This window comes from Phasianus colchicus, chromosome 5 (assembly GCF_987193195.1).
Source record: "Phasianus colchicus chromosome 5, bPhaCol1.hap1.1, whole genome shotgun sequence".
NCBI lineage: Eukaryota > Metazoa > Chordata > Aves > Galliformes > Phasianidae > Phasianus > Phasianus colchicus.
Genome location: NC_143440.1, coordinates 49,885,485 through 49,906,620, shown reverse-complemented (window position 1 = coordinate 49,906,620; position 21,136 = coordinate 49,885,485). Strand labels below are relative to the sequence as shown.

The following is a 21,136-nucleotide window of genomic DNA, read 5'->3' as shown; positions in this document are numbered from 1 at the left end:
AACACCTTATTACAGAACATCTTTAAACTGAGGGAATTTCCACTTTTCCTTTTAACAGAAAACCTATCAACTTTTACAGAAACAAGTGGAATGATAAAACTCTGCGTGTGTTGATATAAGATTAGCAACAGGAGAAACTCAAATAATTTCAATATTCAACATTTTTTCCTTACAAATCTGTTCTTGTTTTAACAGGTTAATAATAGTGGACAAAGTGGTCAATGTTTTGTTTGTCTAATTGCCACACATGAAGTCAATTTGGAAGTCAGCTTAGTTTTTAATGGCACCTTGAGCAAAAGCAACATGTAATTCTTACCCACAAGGACCCAAAAATACTAGTTGAAGGATACAGTTAACATGAAAAATGAGCTGAGGGCACATCTCTGTACAGAATTTTCCCATTAAACAGGCTGTGGGAACCATTCGATAAAAATTAGTTCAAGCATCATGTTTAAATTCTCTTTTTCTGAGAAATTCTCATGATAGTTTCTTACCCAATAAAAAGATGATGTTCTGTTGTACAGTATGTTTGTAGTGAAATTTAAGTCATATTCTAGAAGATAAGTGGAGAGCCAAGGACCAGCAAGAAAATTTCATGAGGAGACAAAGGATATTTAAAACAAAAGTCAAAAAGCAGTATGTATGAATATGAATTTCTCCCACAGTCTCTTAAGACTTTTTCAGCACTTTTTCTAAAGTAGTATCTCAGTGCTGATTTGGATAACACTCAATAAAAATCATCTGTTCTTCAATTTTCTTTTTGCTTAAAATATCATATTTATTTTCACCCTCATAGTCCCATGCATGTTAAAAGTACAAAGCCGAGTTCCTAATGGTAAGTATTCATCTTCTGAAATGCAGATTACTGCTCCACAGCTACAGTGTTTAATTTTTGGTAATTTTATCAACCCTCACAGAGCAAAAGGACAAACTTCTCAACATCACACAAGAAATACAGAATCTTAATGAGTTTAGAAATTGAAGTATGCTCCAAACTTCCCCAGAGTCAAACTCTGAACCATTTCTCAGGCGTGGGCAAAAGCTACAAGTTTGCAAAAGCTTTTTTTTTTTCTTTTTTTTTCCTTTTTTTTTTTTTTTTTGTTTTGTTTCTCCAGGAGCTCTATAGGAAGGACTGCAATTTAGCTGCTCAGTTGCTCCAGTGCAGCAAGAATTACGACAGGGCACATAAACTTTCTGAGGTAATGTGACTAAACATGATGAATATTTGAAGAAATAAATATTGTATGGAAAACTGGCTGTTTTATTACTTTCTGAATTTGTTTGCCCCTTAGGCTTTGATTTATTCCTTTTTTTTTCACCCTTTAAGCAGCCCTGGGGGTTTTGTGCACCTGCTGCTATTCTGTGTAGCTGGGGAGGTGCTGACAAAATCAGTTCATAATGGAACTTGAAGATATTCTCTGCTATCCAATAGAATGTGTCTCTGCTGAACATGTTAAATAATAAAGGCTTTCACAAAACCAAAGTGGTGAGAAATCTAGGCTGCAAAATATTCGGGTTTGTGGAAGGAGTGGAGACATGATAGGATACAATCAATTTTCTTCCTCAAGTTATTTTCCAGTCCAGTTAATTCTAAACCTGAATCTTAAAACAGACTGGCAAACATCTTTTCTAAAGCAACCATAGCACTGGCTAATTGAATTCCAAGGTATAAACTTTAATTAATATTCTTGACTTCCAAGGAAACTGACATGAGAAAGACACTCCTTAAAGGGGAGGCAAAATGTGTCAATCAACAAGGCAGTCTTTGGAGATGCAGGATCCTCCTCAAAGCAATAACACCTTCCTCATGTATATTGGTTTGTTGAAGGTCACAGAGGATAAACCTTCCCTTGATCACTCTCATCAGGTAACTCATTCCCAACTATGGCCCCCTTTGAGCAATTCTTTGACAGAATAATGCAAAACCAAATGTCAGCCGTTTCTAAGCCACTAGACTGAATAAGAGCACTAAACAAATCTGACAAGGACTGATCAACATTCTTCCATTATATGGATATGATGTCCTGTATCTGAAGCAAAACCTCCAAATTTACCAATATTCTGATCCCATTCTTTTTCCTAGTGGCTAACTTCACTTAACATTTCATATCTAAGAGTCATCATTACATTACTCATACCAAAAGCCTCCTACCTATTAGTAAGAATTAGGATCATAAAGGTATTTAGCAGCTCTCACAGAGAGCCATTACAAACTGGAATCTTAATGAAATGGGCAGTCTTCACTTTCAATTCAGAGTATTTATCAATGTACTGAGTGTAAACATGTTGTCACAGTCAATAAATTCCTCACAAGCACAAATATTGCCACAAAAAGTATTGTGTGTTACCAAGAAACCTGACCTACTGAACAATATATTAACAACAGCAATATCATTTTTGTAATTCCAGCTTCCACTACAATAAGAAAAATATTATTTCTTTTAATACATTTCAGAATATAAACAATGTACGCAAAATAGACCCAACAGTAGTGTTAAAGGAAACTAAATATTAGCTGCCCTATACAGCAATTTCACATTAAATGAACTGTATTTCTTTTCCTCGCCTTCATGGCTTTTTACAGCAGCCTTATTTACTTACTGTTTATTCAATCTTTGTTGCATCTGTACTTACTATGACTAATATTTCTGTCTGCCAGCAGATTGGCAATCTTATACTCTTTATTTCCAGTGGAAGATATATGAGCTAATTACCAACATAATGATTAATCCAAAATATCATAGAAAAAAACACTCATCCTACTCCACAGTAACAAGAATGTCATTTCACAATATATCATATTCTGAATACACTGAATTTTCGGCATTAAAATATCTTCAAGCACTCAGTTAAAATAGAAACCCCATACCTTATACAATGTCAGATCACTAGAAGCAGTAGACAACTTGAATTTTTCTTGCCTAAAGAGAGGCGCTGAGGGGGACCACCTCGAAATTTTTAGGACTGTCTCCTCTAAAGAAACAAAGTTAAGGAATGCATTTGAAAGTTGTGGCTAAAAGTGTAACCACTGGTTATTTGGTAAGGAGAAACTTGATTTCTACATAAAAGAAAAGGTTAGAGCTGAGAAGATTCCAACCAAGAATTCAGAACCTATTTCCTTAAGTGGCATAAATCAATACAGATATCAAAGTAGCTAACCCAAAAAGTCACTAACCCAGATACAAACTTAGCCCAAACATGAGCTCCTTGGACTTTCAGCAAGAAGAACTGAGTCAGCTGTTGTGCAGCACTCTTTATGAAGGATCAGTGGTAGAGATTTGAAATGTGCAAGGCCAAATATATATATATCGCCTGTATAATGTTTGTTATACCTGTGTAGGATTTACCTACTGGGTTTTTTGAGATACACTCTACAAAGTGTTCTCTCCCGTTTTTCTCCAGAAATGGTCAGTCTTTGATGCACAACAGATTTATTGACTAATTTGGAGTCATTCGTCATTTTTGGGTCATAGCTCTTATTTTAGCTGGTATAGTAAGAAACCCAAAAAGAAGCCAATAGCAGCTGCTGGCAGAGGAAGCTTATAAGGTTTGTCGATCTGACAAGTAGTGATCCCATTGCTGAGACAAGATAGCTGTTCATTTGCTTCTTTTCCCAGCACAGAAATACTCTTGTTGTAGCAAGCAGTATCATTGCTTTAAGTTTCAGTGAAACCAGCTTTCCCATCCCTTCAAATAACATAACTTATAAAATGTGACACTGAAGGGCAGGAGCCAATTTGGCAGTGGGCTGGAGGCAAGAGGAGTGCAAAGAAGGCCGTAAGAACACAATATATCTAATCTCTTCTTCTTTCCTCATCTCAGCAGAGACCTTCACACCCCATCTTCAAATCACACACATTGACAGACTGTCTGGAAAGTGTTGCTGTAGGCTCTAATTCCCTACATGCCTTTTTAAGGTGGTTGTTTACTACATTCTTTAGATTGTTTTGATCCAACTAGAATTAATTTGGAAGGAATCATCTCAGTTTCATAAGAGAAGCAGATAAACACTTCTAAATGCTAAGTAAATAAATGAAATTCATTTGATTACATTTGTTTTCAGAAATGCACAGAGACTGTGGCCTTCACATTAGTCAAAGAACCATATCTGGTGAGCTACATAATATCATAAACTGCACTCATATGTCAATGCTGAATAAACCCAAGCAGATACCAGTACTGATATGCATCCTTTTCTCCTATCCCCTCTGCTATCTCTCTATGTTACAGTTGCCATCTGACTTTCAGGAAAGAGTCAGCATCCATCTGGAAAAACACGGGTGCAGCCTTTCTGTTCCCTTGTGCCGCACATCTTACGCTGATACCATACCCACCTGTGTCATCGCCAAAGTACTGGAGAAACCAGATCCAAACAGCTTGTCTTCACATTTGTCAAGCCCCTCTACAAGGGATCTCAATTTTCAGGACTCTGCTGGAAAACTCGGGCAGAGGCCTCAGTACAAGTCAGACATTTACTGCAGTGACACCGCCCTGTACTGCCCCGAGGAGAGGAGGAGGGAGAGGAGACCGAGTGTGGACACGCAAGTGAAAGATGTGGGGTTCCTGCGGTCCCAGAACTCCACAGACAGTACTGTTGAAGAAGATGGCTTCCATTCCAGCTTCTCTCACGAAGCCTTCCCAGAGTACATTACCTCTTTGCCGACCTCCAGCTCCTATTCTAGCTTCAGCGTCACCTCTGAAGAGAAGGAGAATGCCCAAGCCAACACTATGACAGCCTCCCAGCAGGCAATCTACATGAGCAACCGAGATGAACTGTTCGAAAGAAAGTCACCTGCAGGTTACGAGCATCAGGGAAGCCCACGGTTTGCCAAGTCAAAACCTGCACAGCACATGGAGCTTGCTGATGACAACGAGAACTCCCCCACGTTTACTCGGACTCTGCCTCCTTATGCAAACGAACCTTTTCATTTCTCAGCCATAACACCACAGCAGGCTTTAGCGAATCAGAAAATGAGGAATGAGTGCAGGAGCACCAACCTTTCAGAAGAAGACTTACCTGGGCGATGGAGGCAGTTGAGCGTGGAGGACATTGGTGCATACTCTTACAGGAACACTGGCAGGCTATCACCCTGCAGCTTTTCAGAGCAGTATTACAGCAGCCCTATTAAAACAGGAGACAGTCGAACAAGTCCCATCTATGCTAGTTACAAAGCAGATAGCTGCTCAGAGGGAGATGATATCTGCCAAAGCAGACTTGTGGATTCTTGCTTCCTGAGAACAGACAGTGGCCTGAACATTGACATCAGCACTAGCTGTAAACAGGACAAGCTGCCCACTTACAAAACAAAAGAATCAAGAGACCAAAAAAATGAAAGGATCACTGTCCAGTTATGCAGTAGCAAAAACATCGAAAATAGCCCAGTGTTGAAAAGAGAATATGTGGACGTGAGCCCCAACAGCTCTGCAGAGTCCCTCAATCACAGTTCGATAGAGGCTTCAGAAATCCACCAGTCTTCCATGGAGCAAGGAAGCCATTCGAGTATTCACAGCAAACAGCAGCAGTTTCAGCGGACTGGGAGTACTGGCTTGAGTCGGAAGGACAGCCTTACAAAAGCACAACTATACGGAACCCTTCTGAATTAGGCATCTTCCAGAACTGCAATAAGACCACAAGCAAAAGAAAGCAACCCATGTTTGATACTTCTTGTGAGCGTAAGGTTTAAGAAATGGATTATAAAATATATATTCATAATGGTACTATATGTTTGAAATGAAATCTCTCCAAAAATGTTATACAGCACTTTTCACTTAACATCCTTTCCACATGGGAGACCGTCCCCTCCCCTCTTTTATAAACCTGAAATATTTTTATAAACAAAATGGTATTTATTAGACTATCCTAAGATATTTGAGCAGAATTCTTTTCCCTTCAAGCAGGTTTCTTATTTATTTTTGTGCATGAGGCCATCGGTGCCTAAACTCTTGGAGGAAAAGGGTAAAATCATGATGATGGCAGTGAAAAAAAATAAATCCACCTGATAAAATACCATAAACTTCATGTGAAAAAAAAGCAAAACTAAAAAGAAATGGTGAATTTGAAAAAGTATATTTTTTAAAAAGAATGGAATTGTATCTTAAGTTATTTCATACAAATGTATTTATGAGTGACAAATGTATGCACAAAGTGATACCAATATTTTGTTCTTTTAATCCACTGTGTTTCTGCTTTCCTATTTTTCCTTGTATACTACCTCAAAAGTAATTGAGGGTTTCTTTGTCACATTTTCTGTAGGCTTGCATTTATATCGTCTAAAATGCATGCAGTGTCATAATTAATACTGTATTTTGCATTACTTAATAAAAGACACCAGTGGAGATATTTTGTTGGGTTCTTTATCCTTTGTTAAAACATACCCTGGACAACAGTGTGTTCTGGATATTTACGGTCCAGTAAATGTTAATGAAAAAAGCTCCTACTTACATTGCTTTCCAAAGGAGTCTGTCTAAACCTCAGAACAGTTGTTCTCAGCCTTTGGCTCCTGGAATTGTAAGGACTGCTTCTCATCAGCCTTGGAAGGTAACAAGGAAAACAAACTGGTAGTCAATAGTTTTAAATTCACTGGGAAAATCTCTGCATATTCTAAAAAAAACTTGAAAAACATATGAAAGTTGTGACTAAACCTCCTCCTCTATTATGTACGTAGTTGGCACAACTCTTCAGGTCTTTAGAACTGTTATTTTCCACAATTGTCCTTTTTCATATATTTCAAACACAGACATTTTACTAAGATTTAAGGAAAGTTTCATCTTCTGCAGCCCATAGCAGTTTCAACCTCAGCAGTGAGAAGCCATAGTTCTACCTGTAGTTTTTGTGTTCCCTCCACAGATTCCTGTTCCTTGTCATTCCATCACTAGGGAGTGTACAACTTGAGCAGAAGGGTGAGAAAAAAAAGAGGAAAGAAAAACAGAAAGAGGGAAGGAAAAATCCTGTGGATTTCTCTTATGGCTTAAGTGCTGCTGCCTGGTAAGAGGCAGAATACAGCAGTAAATGCTAAATCATTCCTATAAGTCATATTCATTAAACATGTATCCTGTACTTGAAATATTGACTCTGACAGGCACCGCTGTGGAAAAGGATCTTACATAGTGCAATATGTGGTAGTAAATCAGTAAAATCACTGAGGAAATCTAAAAATCTAGTACCTATAAAGCTAAAATGATGTTATCATTCATTACATATTAAAAGAAAATAATTTGTTTTCTGCCAATTCTCTGAAAATAGGCACTTGTTAAGTTACTATGAACCAGGGCACTAAAACTGCTCACTTTTACATAAGTGTCTTAACTCATGAAGACACAGTTTCAATTCATTTGGCATCAATAATTCCCGCTGTTTCACATAAAGTTATTCGCGTTCTTCATGAGTAATATAAAAACGTGGCCACTATTTATACATGCAAGTACTTTCTGTGCTATTTGGAAGATCAGGCATTAAGTTCTTACAGTTCCTCAGAGACCTGTACAACTGCTGAGGAGAACAATGGTAGTTAATAATATCACACAGGTAAGCCACAACAGAAGGTTGAAGTCAGGCTTATTTCTGTAAGAAAGCTATTATGCACCTTGTTTTTTTATGCTCTCACACAGCTTGGGGCAGGTTGTACCACACATAAAGCCACTGAAATCAATGGGGAAAAATATAGAGAGCACCATATTATTTCCCAAATACCAACTATCTCTACGGTAGAATCTGACCTGCACTAAATAGAAAATGAAGATCCAGAGAATCTGCTACCTCCCCTTCAAAACACTCAATGTTGACTCATTCAGGTTCCTAAAATTTAGGCAGTGTAAGGCAAGATATTCATTTCTTTGGTCAATGAATAAACGGATCTGTATGCAAGAGGTGAAAATTAACTTTTATCTCATCTTAAAAATATATAAGGTATGGAAAAATAAATCCTGATATTTATGAACAGGAACACACTCTCAGACTGATCCTTTCTATAATATACTTCACCATCTGATATTAAACAGCTATTTCGTTAATTGTACAAAACTTAACTTCTTCTAGGTATTACAGATCTGATTATTTAATATGCTGTTATGTTACCTTTTCTTCTATTGCAGTTTCAAAGTCTGTTTCTACGCTTCACTTGACTCTCTTTCTCAGTTTATGTGGATTAGTATGCAAATTAAAACCAGACATTTCAGCCAATTAGTACAGAGTTTTTCTTATAAAATAGCCTAAAACCCTTTAACATTTTTCTGTAATTAATTCAGTTATAGAACAATATGTAACCCTGGAATGAATTTCAATCGAAGGGATCAAAATAGGTAGTTACCCAACTTTAATGCACTGATTATTTTAAAAACTCCTTTAAATCAGAACAACTGACAGTAAGTTTGCATATTTTCTATGAACACAAGAGAAAAAAACTAAAAAATGAAATAATTTTTCTCAGAGTTACTGGTTTAAAAATGATTAATTTTGTGTTGTTTGTTTTTTTTTCCCTACCCAAGAAATTTTCAAAGATTATATTAAAGGATTCTCTCTTTATTTTGGTACATTCTGCTTTGATTTCTTGAGACAACTACAGAGACCAGAGATGGGAGGCTAGGAAGGTACAAAGCATTTTACAAGTGATTTAAATTTCCTGTATGGAATGCTTTAATTCTGTGCCTACTTTCAGTTTTCACATTGAGAGCAAGTCATTCAAAACTCCTGTCGTGGAGCTGATTACAGGAGTGTATAGTAGGGATATTTAAGACTGGCTATTTGGATTTCTCTCTGTTTTCTCTCCAAAGGAAGTTCTTCCCTCACCATGGTTCCCTGTGGCTTTAGAATGGCTCTTGTAGCACCAAACAAAATCTCAAGCATGGATTTAAAAATCACTGAAGATTTATGAGCCTAACTCTGGTTAAGAATAGAAGAGATGGGAGAGAAAATCAATAATATCTTGTTCAGAAGGACTTGTACTTTGTTCCAAGTGGAATGGACCTGATTACCACAGTGTTTTCAAAGAACTTACATTCTACAGGACTTTTATGATGAAAAGCAACATCTAAAACACTGTTCTCAGAACACCTTACTTCCATTTCTCATTTAAGCAGGTCTAGTCTGATGAACTTGATACTGCTCTGATTGTAACTCCAGAAAAACAAAACAACTGACTTTCATTCAAAGAAAACCACCTCAGAATCCCCCATTCCTGCAGCTGAGAATTTGCCTCAAAATAGCTTGTCCAAAGGATATAAAAGTCTGATTTTCTCTCAAGCATTATGAAACTGCTAAAGTGTCTCCATATTACCTCAAAACCTCACTTTTAAAAGCGATGACCAAAGCATTCAAATTCCATATGCAGGGCTTGTAGTTATCCAGAAGAGGATTTTTCTTTGATCAATTATTTCATTTGGCACGAGTAAAAGCAGAGAAGGTGAGGAAAATAAGTGGAAACTACTCAACAGTGCAGTGAAGCAGAAGATGTGAAACATCATTTTAATGAAAGCAATGTGATACCAAAGAGTACATGACACAGGACAGTGGTCACAGAAACAGAGATTGAAAGATCAGAGTGAGGAATAGCAAGTCACATCACAGAAAACAGATAAGAATTCAAAAGAGGGAAATAGGATACAATTCTCTAGGAAAAAAATTTATATAAGTGTTATGAAATCAAAAGGAGCAAACACATTTTTTAAGATGTGAGAATATTTTTCTCACTCCAAATTAAGGTTAAAATGAATCAAAGTCTCAATAAATTTGAATCACAAATATCACTTCCTTTTAAACTTCTAAGAACCCTATAAATAGCTGCATTTTTAATGTTTAAATTGTGGCAAACCCCAAAATACATAGTTTTCAATTCAACAGTTTCTAAATTCTACTCCCAAACTAGAAAATGTATCATATTAATCTTTTCCCCTTCCAGCACTTTTAATTAAAAAGAATTTCCACTCAAAAATCTGTCACGGGACATGATTATACAGCTGCTTAGATTGATTTCTCCTTTTTTAATTTTAATGTATTAATTTACATCCTTTGGACTTTCCTATAGAATTATTCTTCCCCACTTACAACTTACAACTTCCTCACTTACAACTTACTAACGATTTCTAAGAATTACAACCTTGTAATTCTTAGAGCTCGTTATGATATCTCTCCTTAAATATTGCTTAAATTGTGTAGGTGTAGTCCAGTCATTTTTCTTTGGAAGACACTCTATTCAGATCTCTAATTCATTTAAATTCTTTTCAAGAAGCATCCTCTTCACTTTTCTACTACTGGAGTGTTTTAATATGAGCACTGAGCTGGGTCAAACATTGGATTCAAGCCCAGTGAACAAAGAAAGAAAGAAGAAAAATATGCAGATCAGAGTGACTGGATCTGTTTTCCCAGAGCTGATATGCTCAGTAACAACAGGTAGTTGGACAGAAATTTTCTCACTAAAATAAAATTTATTTTCATATGGCCAAAATGCAAGTTTGCCTTTTGATGAAGAATGATTCTGGCCATCTTTCTAGAGTAGGATCTTGTTTCCTGAAAATCATTTGAAAATTTCAATGCTTCCAGTGCATTGAAAAGAAAGGATTTCTCCTATACTTCCCTTTTGAGACTAAGGTAGTTTTTCAGCACTTGCACAGCAGCATGCTGGATGATCCCAAAGAGCTTTGAGTTCGTTCATGATAGACATGAGTCCTGTGGAGTCTATTTTTATTCTCCTTCTTCCATTCCTGGCAGGATTGAGAAATTGTTTTCAGCAATACTCATTTCAATTTATGTGTTTTCAAGCTTTATATGGTTTCAATTGCAGGTTTGTCAGACTCCAGCATCCCTCTTAAAGTCAACAGATCTGAAGTACCTTAGTACCAAATTTTCTATGCTTGTGAATCCCTTATCACAGTTTAATTTTCAGCCTTAAAATTCTAAGTCAAATTTTAGGAAAGGGCTAAGGCACTTTCAAACGTGTCCAGGATCTACCAGTTCTCAATATAAGCACTAACTCCTGGTGACTATGAGCTAGGCAGGGTGATCTGCTTTGATTAAATCTTGATGTGATCCTGTTCACATGGTGTTATATCAACATTACCAGGAGATATTCATTGTTGTCTCAGTTTTTCTTCCATATCTTTTTTAAAAAGTCTCATTGTTATTAAGCAACTTTAGCAATTTGATCACTCTTAATAACATGTCACTCATTCCTCTACTGTTGTTTTCTCTTTGTATTTTCCATGACTGTATAGGAAAAGCTGTTCTTAGTGACAGTGTTTTTGTCCAGCTGAAGCTTAAAAAGAATAACTTAATTTTTCATGCAATTAAAGATTTGATAATTGTGCAGTAGCTGCCCTTCAACTGAGGATCAATCTTGCCCTTCTTGAGAGGACATAGCATTATCTGCAGAACCATTATTTGCCATGAGAATTTGCCTAAGTATGAGCCATATCCTATAATCCTTCACAAAGTAGTTAAGTGTAAATATGCTGTCCCTAGTGGATAGCTACTAATCATTTCCATGCCAGACTTTACAATTGAAAATACACAGATGTTGAGCTTTAACTGCACAAGCAGCTGAAATTTTATCGCACCAGATCTGCTTGAGCACCAGCTTGGTGTTTAAGGCACCAGTCATCACCATGAAGGGCTTAGCTTTGTACTGCCATACAGGCTTTGGAAAGTTGCTGTTTGGAGCATCCTGAGATTTCTCTTCTGTGAGTTTCTGCATCACCAATCTTGCAGAGAAGTGCACTCTACCTTCTATCAGACAGGAGCTTCTCCAGGCTGCATATGGATCCCCATCCTACTCCTGTGGGAACTGACAATGTCCCTCTGGCCTCCAAGAAGAGAGAGCATTCCTGTAGACAATTATTACAATCCAGAGTACGGAGAATGTCTTTAACTGAAAGGGGCAAAACTGCACTGACACAAAATGCAACTGTTGAAAAAGAACCGTGATGGGAGTTAAATACCTTCTCAGCAGCATGCCCAGCACAGACATATATATACTAATACTCTAACTATGATTCTTCAGATAAATTCTTATTTTTGATGTCAGCTCTAATGAATTCGTATTTAAATTTATCCACCCATCTAGACTTTTCCTTTGTAATTTATGAATCAGAGCAGACACACACATGAGCTGCAGAGCCACAGCAATATTTACTATACAAAGCTGAGCAATGACAGCTCTGTGATTTAGAAGTGAAAGAGCAGCAAGTCTCAGATTAATTAAAGTTGTAATATCAAACCCAGTCAGCATCCTTTCCCATTCCAGTTCTATACTTGTGACATCCTAAACCAGATTTGGAGGAATAAAAGTATTTTCAGCACTTATGTGTTATGTATGAATTTCAGCAGGCTCCCACTGAAGTCCTCACTTAATTCAGCTCCTACATTAGAAAGCCTCTCAGTCTGGACACCAGCTGTGTATCACAGCACAATGAGGAAGCCATGCACTGGACAACCAGACAGCAAGTGGCCCCTCACTATGAGGACCTTACTTTGCCACTGACCTGGTGAGAGGGGAACAAGTAGGTAGGAGCTATTTAATTTTAGATGACAGTAAGGATCTTGGTCTAATTTATGGTATTTATGTTATAACTTGGGAACTAACAAATGAAAGTTTAATTTCTCCACCCTGTACTTAGCACAACAACTGAATCATAGTTTTCTGATTCAAGCTCACTTAGCTGTGCTGTCAGAGTCCGCAGAAGTCTGAAGGTGAGGAAGATGAGACCTAAAACTGCAAGAAGTTAAATGCAGAACTGAATCTGAGCATCAAAAAATGCTGTCAGACTTACCATTCACAACATATAACATGTTCCTGCAGTCCTTAGGGTATATTATGAAAAAATCCCAAAGAAAATAGTTGCAGACTATTTTCTTTCGTTCTCATTTTTGCTTTTTGCCCCTCTCCCTTTAAAGGAAAGATTGTGTCATAATATAGCGATATGGAAGTTTCTTGCTAGAACTGCCAGGACTGCCTACAACAATTTGACTTGTGTTGGTGCGGATAAACAATCCAGAGACTAAATTAGTTCAACAGAAGTACACTTGTTACTTAAGGAGAAAAGATCTGAATGAAAAAAGTGTTAGTAAACATCTCATTACTGAGATCTCAGAGCCCAGGAAGCCAAGATGGGGAAACACAGCAAATCCAGTAAAGTCACACTTTGCAAGCAAGCTGAACACGTATTCTATTTCAAATAGATGTAGACGGTCTTTTATTTTTCTTTCAAAACCTATTGATGATGAAGATGAAATGCACTTTTTGGCACTCCAGACAGCACCAATTAAACGTGATTTCTTGCTTGAGCTCCTCATATCTCCACTTGTCTCTCACTTCTAAGCCAATTCTGTTTTCAGCTTTACATTTCTGTTTTGTTCAGAGAGAAAACATTGCTCCCACTCAAACAACCTAACTTGAAATTCATAAAAATACACAATTCTCAATCCCTACCAAAAAAGTTATTGTCCAACTCTTGTGCATCATTTATTTAAAGTTATTTAGTTAGAAAAATTATTCTTTTTATACTGTAAGCTTATGAAGGGTGGATGGTCTCTTATTATTTGATTATTACTTGACACAATAGTCTGTTGACTGTAATTGCATAGGCTATGCATATTGCTTTACCTGCACGCTTTATCAAATGTTTTCTTACCCTTAGCTTTTTATCCTTTTGGATGTGAAATCTGAAATGCTCTATTCATAGGCCTGTCCCTGGGCTATGGGATCTTGCCCCAGGCCCACGCACACCTCACATACTGGATGAAGTTCATACAGTTCACATTATTTCTCCCAAGATCAAGAGTGAATATGGCAGACTTTCAGCCAGAGCTCCCAGAACCAGTGGACATGGCATTGCATTTGGACAGCTCTCCAGTGTCTGTAGAAAACATATTGCTGTCGGCCATCCCTTTCTCTTCCTGGTTGTTTCCCCTAGAAAACCCACACACTGCAACAATGCATTAATGGAGCAAATGTGTCAGCATATACTATTGAACAAGATGATCTTAATGGTCTTATCCAACCTTAATGATTCTATGATTCAGAAATTACTAGAGAGCTGCTGGGTCCCACCTCAAGTTTCTACAGGTACTGAAATGCATGCATCATGTTTCTTAGCATTCTCCAGCTTATATGTACTTGTTGGTAAACAAAAGTTGTTTATCAATCCACACAAGAGATTTATTTAAAAAAAAAAAGTACCACTTGTCACAAACAACCTTGACACATCCGCACCTTCTTCCATTAGTGCCATGCAAAGGAGCTAAACATCGATACTGATGGATTGCTTTGAATCTTTTAGCACCGAGTATCACTTCACACAATCTTTACAAAAAAATGGATTTTCCTAGCAAAAAATAAAAAGAGGGAGACTTCAAGGAGGTAGGGCTGTGCAGTTTGTTGGAGTGGTGCAGCTGTTACAAAGGCCAGAAGGAAGCACTCATCATCTGAGAGGGACATTCCAGGGACACCCCCCACTTACTGCAGAGCAATTGCAAAGCATGTCCCATTCTTATGCAGATGGCCAATTTGTGAGGGTCTTGAGGCAGCCCCAAGAATGCAGTACTGCTGGCAGACAGCAACAGGCAAAGTCTCTTTCCCAGTAGCACATCTGAGGCTGTTGGCTGTTCCATTTTGATGGCATTTATACCGTACAAATCTAGGATAATTCCCTTAAGGCACTCAGTTGCCATACAGATACTGCAGCGCTTTTATACTCCATACAGCAACAATTGTTTTTATTATCAGTTTTAAAGTCACTGTAGGCTGTTTGGACAGGTTTTGATGTTTGTGGCATTCATACTGCAAGGAGCTGCCCAGCACAAAAAGTGCTCCTTGAAGAAAAAATGTAAAAAAAAATATAGCAGGAGCACAAGACAGAAAAATGGATGTTTACATTCAGTATCTTGGGGTATACAATCCTAATCACTGTATAATGACAAACAACACAAAAGTGAGATACATCCAGTGAACAAGGAAGAAAACAGCAGCCAAAACTGGGGAACCACATCCTCAGGCTAACACTATGGTTAGATTTACTGCTGAACTTGCTGCCTGTTGCCCAGACAATAGAGATCCAAAAGGAGGAGAGATGATCAGATCTGAATTACTAGAAATATTCAGTTCTGAATTTATCCACAAGTTCATAGGGAAACGCTGCAAAAATTGCTGTCTTCTCCTGTTGTAGCCCCACATTTGCAGGGCGGACATGGAGGCTGCAGCTACTTGGAAACACAGAACAAAGATGAAAAAGCACATAGCATAACTTCAATTACTTCTCTACGTTTTTCCTAATTAATCGTGCTGTCAGAATCATGTTTCTCTCTTTCTCTCTTGTGCTGGATGAGTTAATCAATTCTCCTCTGCTCCAGCCCTACGACTGTAAGGCAGGAGCTACCCACTGCATTCAAATGTTATCATTTTGACATTCATCAGCATTTCCTCTCCTCTCTGTGCACTAGTGAAAGTTTTGGCATAGTTTATTTACAGTACATTCATTTCATGCCTCCAGCCATCTTAGGGACATGTCGCACACCAAATCTTATAAAGGCTTTGAGGCTCATTTTAAACCTACTGGTGATTCACAAACTGCACTGTCTGACTGTGGAGCATCACATTTAATTGCTTTACACATCTGAATCACATTAGAATTATTCAGGAACTTAGACAAATTAGAATAGAAACTGAAGATAAACTACCCATCTTGATTCTTGTCAGCATAAGCCTCCAGAAGCTACAGTAACCTGCTCTGAATTCTATTTAACAAACGAATTTCCATTTGACTGCTGTAATACATTGTTTGCCTAGAAAAATAGCAGAGATTCTTGCTGGGCTGATCATTTATCTTTGCATGTATATGCACATCCTGATTACGAGGAAGATATTTTCTACCATAATGCACGCTAACTTACACGTATTATTTCTCATTATGACAATTCTCTTACTATTAGAAACTTCATATTAATAATTCAGATGAGTATCAGCCCTCTAGCAAGACCATTTGATGTGAAACCTGAGAAATAGATCAGGTGTATTATAAAAGCTAGAGAGACATTTTTTGGCCTCCTGGAGTCTACTGATTATTTTTCTCTTCATAAAAAGGGTGCCAGGCAACCTGTTTGCTCTAAATTTTTTTATTTATTGCACTGATGAGCACAAATCCTATCCTGAAAATACTACTAAAAGACAAAAGTGCATAGCAGCTTGCTGTCCTTCCTCAAATAATACATTTTCCTGTTCCCCAGCATTTTTGCCAAAGGACAGTTTTGTCACAGGCTTGAATGTGCCAAAGATCAGCCTCTCAGCCTCTCTGACAGAGGTGTAGCTAGTAAATACCTCACAGACTATACTCACCTTGGGGCCCTGCACACTGCATTACCATGGGGATTACCATTGCCACCAAGACTGAGCTCTGCAAGTGCATGTGAGCATTTGCTAAATGTTTAGCCCAGGGATTTGCACCCCCTTTAAAACCATCCACTGTCGAATCCTCCAAAGCCCTCTAGGAGCAATTTCCAGAGTACAGCTTGAGAACTCCCATACTAATACAGCAGAGAGGCTTTTAATTATGAATATCTTTCACCTGCTGGCTAGAGGCTGTCACCCCTGCAGCAGAATGCAAGCGGATGCCCAGCACTCAAAAACATCAGCCCTTCTGAAGAAAAACTCATTGCTGCTGCATCTTCCAGCCCCATCTAGTTCCCTCTTATCTCTGCAGGGCTCTGCAGATGGCAAAGAACCAGGGACAATGCATTGCTCAGACAGAGCTGAATCTGATCACAGAGAACATCCCTCTGACATACAGCCCTCAAGCTCAAGGGACCTGACATGAAATCCCATATCTTGGGCTCTCTTAAGAAATTGGAGAGTGAAGTGGCAAATGCTTTTTGCACTTCTCACCCTGATGCCTTCTCCTCTGAAGCGGTCCTCTACAAATAAGACTTCATATTACACTATGACAAGTGTAATAAAAAAGAGTACAAGATTTTTACCTTTAGTGTGTTACAACAAGAAAACCTCAGGCTACCATGAATATCCTAGATTTATCAAAAGGTCAAAGGGATATTGAAGAAAACAGGCTTTATCCTCTCACTGGTTGCACACGTTGTAACACTGGAAGATGTTTGTAAATAGCTGCCTGAACAAAAAGGCTGTTCTGAAGACTAGTTTCTGGAAAACTCAGCATTACACCTGGAGGAAGAGCAAAAAAATTGTTTCATATATGCCTTTTTCACAAATCATTCTATTATTTGTCTGATGACAAATGGCACTCAAAACAGAAAGATAAATGATGCCACTTGTGTTGATACATACACAGTAACTCCCCAGACACAGCTACTGCTCCATGTTCAGCATGCTTCTAGGGGCCAGAAGAAATGACGTCTGAAGTTGTCCAACATCAGGGGTTTTAGTGTTCTTTCCAGGAATGGTAAGAATGCTCTACATACATATAATAACATGACACTCCTTCTTAGAAGCCATCATGGACTGGCAAGCAGAGAAACATTAGAAGCAGACAAAAAAAAAAACAAACTAACAACAACAACAACAAACCCTAAGACACTTAAAACAATTCTTGGGATATGTGGGAGAAGTCATATTTAAAAGCAAAAAGAAAAAATCTATATAATTGTTAGGCTTGCACCACATTATGTGGAAGCCCTTATTGGAATTTCTCTTGAGTCATCTCCAACTGACAGCAACATCAGCATGGATTGGACTGAGCCCCATATGAACGTAAAAATAAATCTCCCAGATAATGTAGTAACACTTCAAATGTACTTAATTGTCGTGAATTTTTCTCAGGGAGATTTAGAGTAGTACTTGCTCAAAGGGGAATGATTGCAGAATTTGAAACGTAAGCATTTAGAGAGCAAATTAATGTCTAATTATGAGTGCTAAAAATAAAAACAGAGCTATTAATTTCAGTAGCAAATGATGAGCCCTTATGTTATAAAGAAAAATAACAGCCCCCTAGAAAATATTTGAAGAGACCATTGATATTTTTTGCCATAATTTGCTCAAATTACTGCCAAATTTTTCCTCTGACAAGTTCTCTTATGAAACTATTTTACATTGTCTCATACAGTTCCTACCTTCAATGAAGGTCTCAGGTTCAGAAATAACTAATGCAAAGCTAATGGGAATCTATTTAACTAAAGGAATTTGGTGAATAGCTGTGTTGAGAAAAGCCTTCTAGCTTGAATAAAGACACTATTATCGGGTTTTGGTGCTCCATATCATTTCTCTCAAAGGTCTCCCTTGACAGACACCTCAGTAAAAAGCATTTTAAAATATATCACAAAGGTTAACATTCTGGAGACTTTGAGACTGCAGTTCCTGAGGCAATTTTTCAACATCCGTTAAAGAATACTGAAAAGGGGATGGTAGAGAAAACAAAGTCATCCTGCTGCCACCCATTATTTGTACCATAGTTTTACAGCTCTCCCCAGTACCGAGGTCCAAAACAACCAAACATCCATACAGGAACAAGAAAGCAGGATTTTTCATTATGTGGAATACCAGTTCAGAAAGATACTTTGCCTGCTGACTATTTGCATGAGCACATGTAAACCTGATGACAGAAATTTTGTGCTGAAGTTCCATAACAACTGGTCAAAATACAAGCAATTACATTGTGTTGTGTTTTAATCTTGTTAAAAAGAACACATCTGCAATTGTTCTACTGACATTTAATTAATTTGAACCAAAGAGAATGTGCACCTTAATATAAGCAATTCTAAAAGTAAGAGGAGAAACTGCTGATTCCCTCGGAGAGACCTTGTCAGGCTTCTCGATCCTATACTTCGCCTTCTCTGAAGGGCATTTAGAATGCACCAAACAGCAAAAATCCCTGAGGATACATAATTAATGTGGTACTTCAGCTGGTATGTTCAATAAACAAGGAAAGTATTCTATACATCATTAAGAAAACAGATTATTAAAAATTGAACTCCTGAAGTAGAGAGGTCCAAATGTAAATTATATCAGAAGCTTGAATCCCAGGAGTATTGCTTTTAATAATGATACAATGCATGCCTCTGTTCCCTTCCCCATAAAGTCCTCAAAATGCCAATTACCCATGGCAGCACGCAGCTCTGAGTGCATTCAGCAATTCATTTGACATTGAAGCAGCCAAGACTAGACTGCAGCAGCAATGATAGAGTTTACCTTCTGAAAACTAAACAGCTGCAGGGCTGTCCTGAAAACAAAGCCGCAAACCTATGGCGAATTTACATTGTATATAGGTGCAGTGTGGGCCAAAAGAAAATTCTGCTTTGACTAGTGTCAAACTCTCTTCTTGTCTCCCTTTTCTCTTATACTACATTTCACCTGATAATATCACCCATTCTCCAAGCATTCCTCTTTTCCCTCTGATCTCCTATTACTCTTCAAAAGCTTTCAGACTGTTCTTCTCAATGTGTGCTGTTGCCTGTTCCTCCTGCTCCAGGCGTGCATCTCTGACATCAAGGCACAAGCTCTATTTGCACTATGTAAAAGCGTTGCAGAATTGAGTCAGCCTATAGGATTTAGGGGACTCAGTATTAATCTTTTCAAATAATCTGTGGAATACAAAAGGTATTAGATAAAAAAAAAAAAAAGAGAGATTTCTATATATTTTCAAATCTGTTCATACCATGCATCCTACAGAGCGTTTGCAGTGATTCATCTCTTTTTACGTTAGGATGTGATTCACTTGACTGACATTTTGTTTCTGAGGTGTTAAAAAAGGAGAAAGAATTAAAAGTGAACAGAGCTTGAGATCAGTACTGGTGACCTGCACAGAGATGGTCCTTCATACTGCAGTAGGAGCCCCATGTCTTTTTCCCTCACTGGTATTTATATTCCAGGAAAAAAAAAAAAATTCTCTCATACAACACTGTTAAATCAGGAAATTAAAAGGATGTTTGTTTGTTTTTTTTTTTTTGAGTAAATATCTGTGGATGAATTTTGGGGTATGGAATATGATTAAGATTACACTTCCTCTTCAGCTTTTTTCCCCAGATTCAGAGCATTGTCAAACCTTGTCAAAATATTAAAGATTTGAGGCTGTAGCAAGAAAAAAAATTAATGTGTCATATCTGAAGTTCACAGACTGCACGCTTCATATTAATGGCATAAAGAGTACCTTCATTTTTTGTACTCACAGCAGTACATGATTTGAAATGGTTACTGCCTTTCAAGTAATTGCATGTATTGAAACAAATAGCAAAGATTAGCGACTTAACCATCCAAATTGCAAATTAGCTGGATGGAGCTACCAGATCTTTTATCGTTAATTATAAGAAATTATCTTTGCGAACAGGAAAGATTAACAAAACAAGGAAAGGTAAAGAATCAAAGTAACCCATTTCTGATAAAAGGCATGAAATTCTTTACCTAATATCCAACTTACATCATTCCCCGTGCCCTTTGAAGTAGACTGGCTCTGCAATTTACTTATATCACAAAAGAGAAAGGTAACAAAGGAGGTGGTTATGCAGTGAAACATGAAAAACAACATAGTTCATAGGTGAAAATAAATCCAGATGATATTGTGAAGCTATTCCTCACTGCTTGTTTTCAGAAGAGTAGTAGAAACCTGAATACACAAAAATTGATTTTTTGATGCAACAAGGTCTGTATCAGGGACAGTACGATTACACACACATTACACAAATTACTTTTCTAAGGACACGCTTCAAACAATTCATTGGTAGAAACCCTACTCAGAAGTAGAAGCATTACCTGAGCTTTACGGCCTGATGAGAACTGGAGACAAATATATCTAACGTGAAGCTGTCTGGACTGTCACTTCAGGCGTTTTCAACCTCGATGAATGTCAGCTTTCTCCAAAGAACTCCTTCGAAAATTTTTAGATTGATTTTAAGAGGCAATTACACAAAAATGAGAAAATACAGCATTAAGTATATTTGGATGAAGCTTTATAATTTGTAAAAAAACAAAAATGTATACATTTTCTGGCAGACCTATAACTAAGCCTGTGCAGAAGGACATCCAGGGACCGGCAGGGAAAGGCAGATGAGCCCAATTCCTTTGAACTTCTATCTAAAGCCAGCAAAGGGAGCAATATTCTCATCTACAAACACATTATTCCCGGTATGGACTCAACTACTCTGTCCTAAATCGGAGTCACTCACACTTTCTGCAGAACCCATCAGTTTTGAGTC

At 37.6% G+C, this 21,136-nt stretch overlaps 1 protein-coding gene across 7 annotated transcripts in view; it reads left to right on the top strand.

Moving 5' to 3' along the window:
* BEGAIN (brain enriched guanylate kinase associated) overlaps positions 1-6,329 on the top strand; it is a 148,222-nt gene extending 141,893 nt beyond the window's left edge. For all 7 annotated transcript variants that reach the window (XM_090141618.1, XM_090141615.1, XM_090141617.1 and 4 more), the window contains 2 exons: positions 1,116-1,199; positions 4,231-6,329. In XM_090141618.1, coding sequence (XP_089997744.1) covers positions 1,116-1,199; positions 4,231-5,604 — 1,458 coding nt within the window. In that variant the 3' untranslated portion in view covers positions 5,605-6,329. The remainder of the gene's footprint in view (positions 1-1,115; positions 1,200-4,230) is intronic.
* Positions 6,330-21,136: the final 14,807 nt, after the last annotated feature.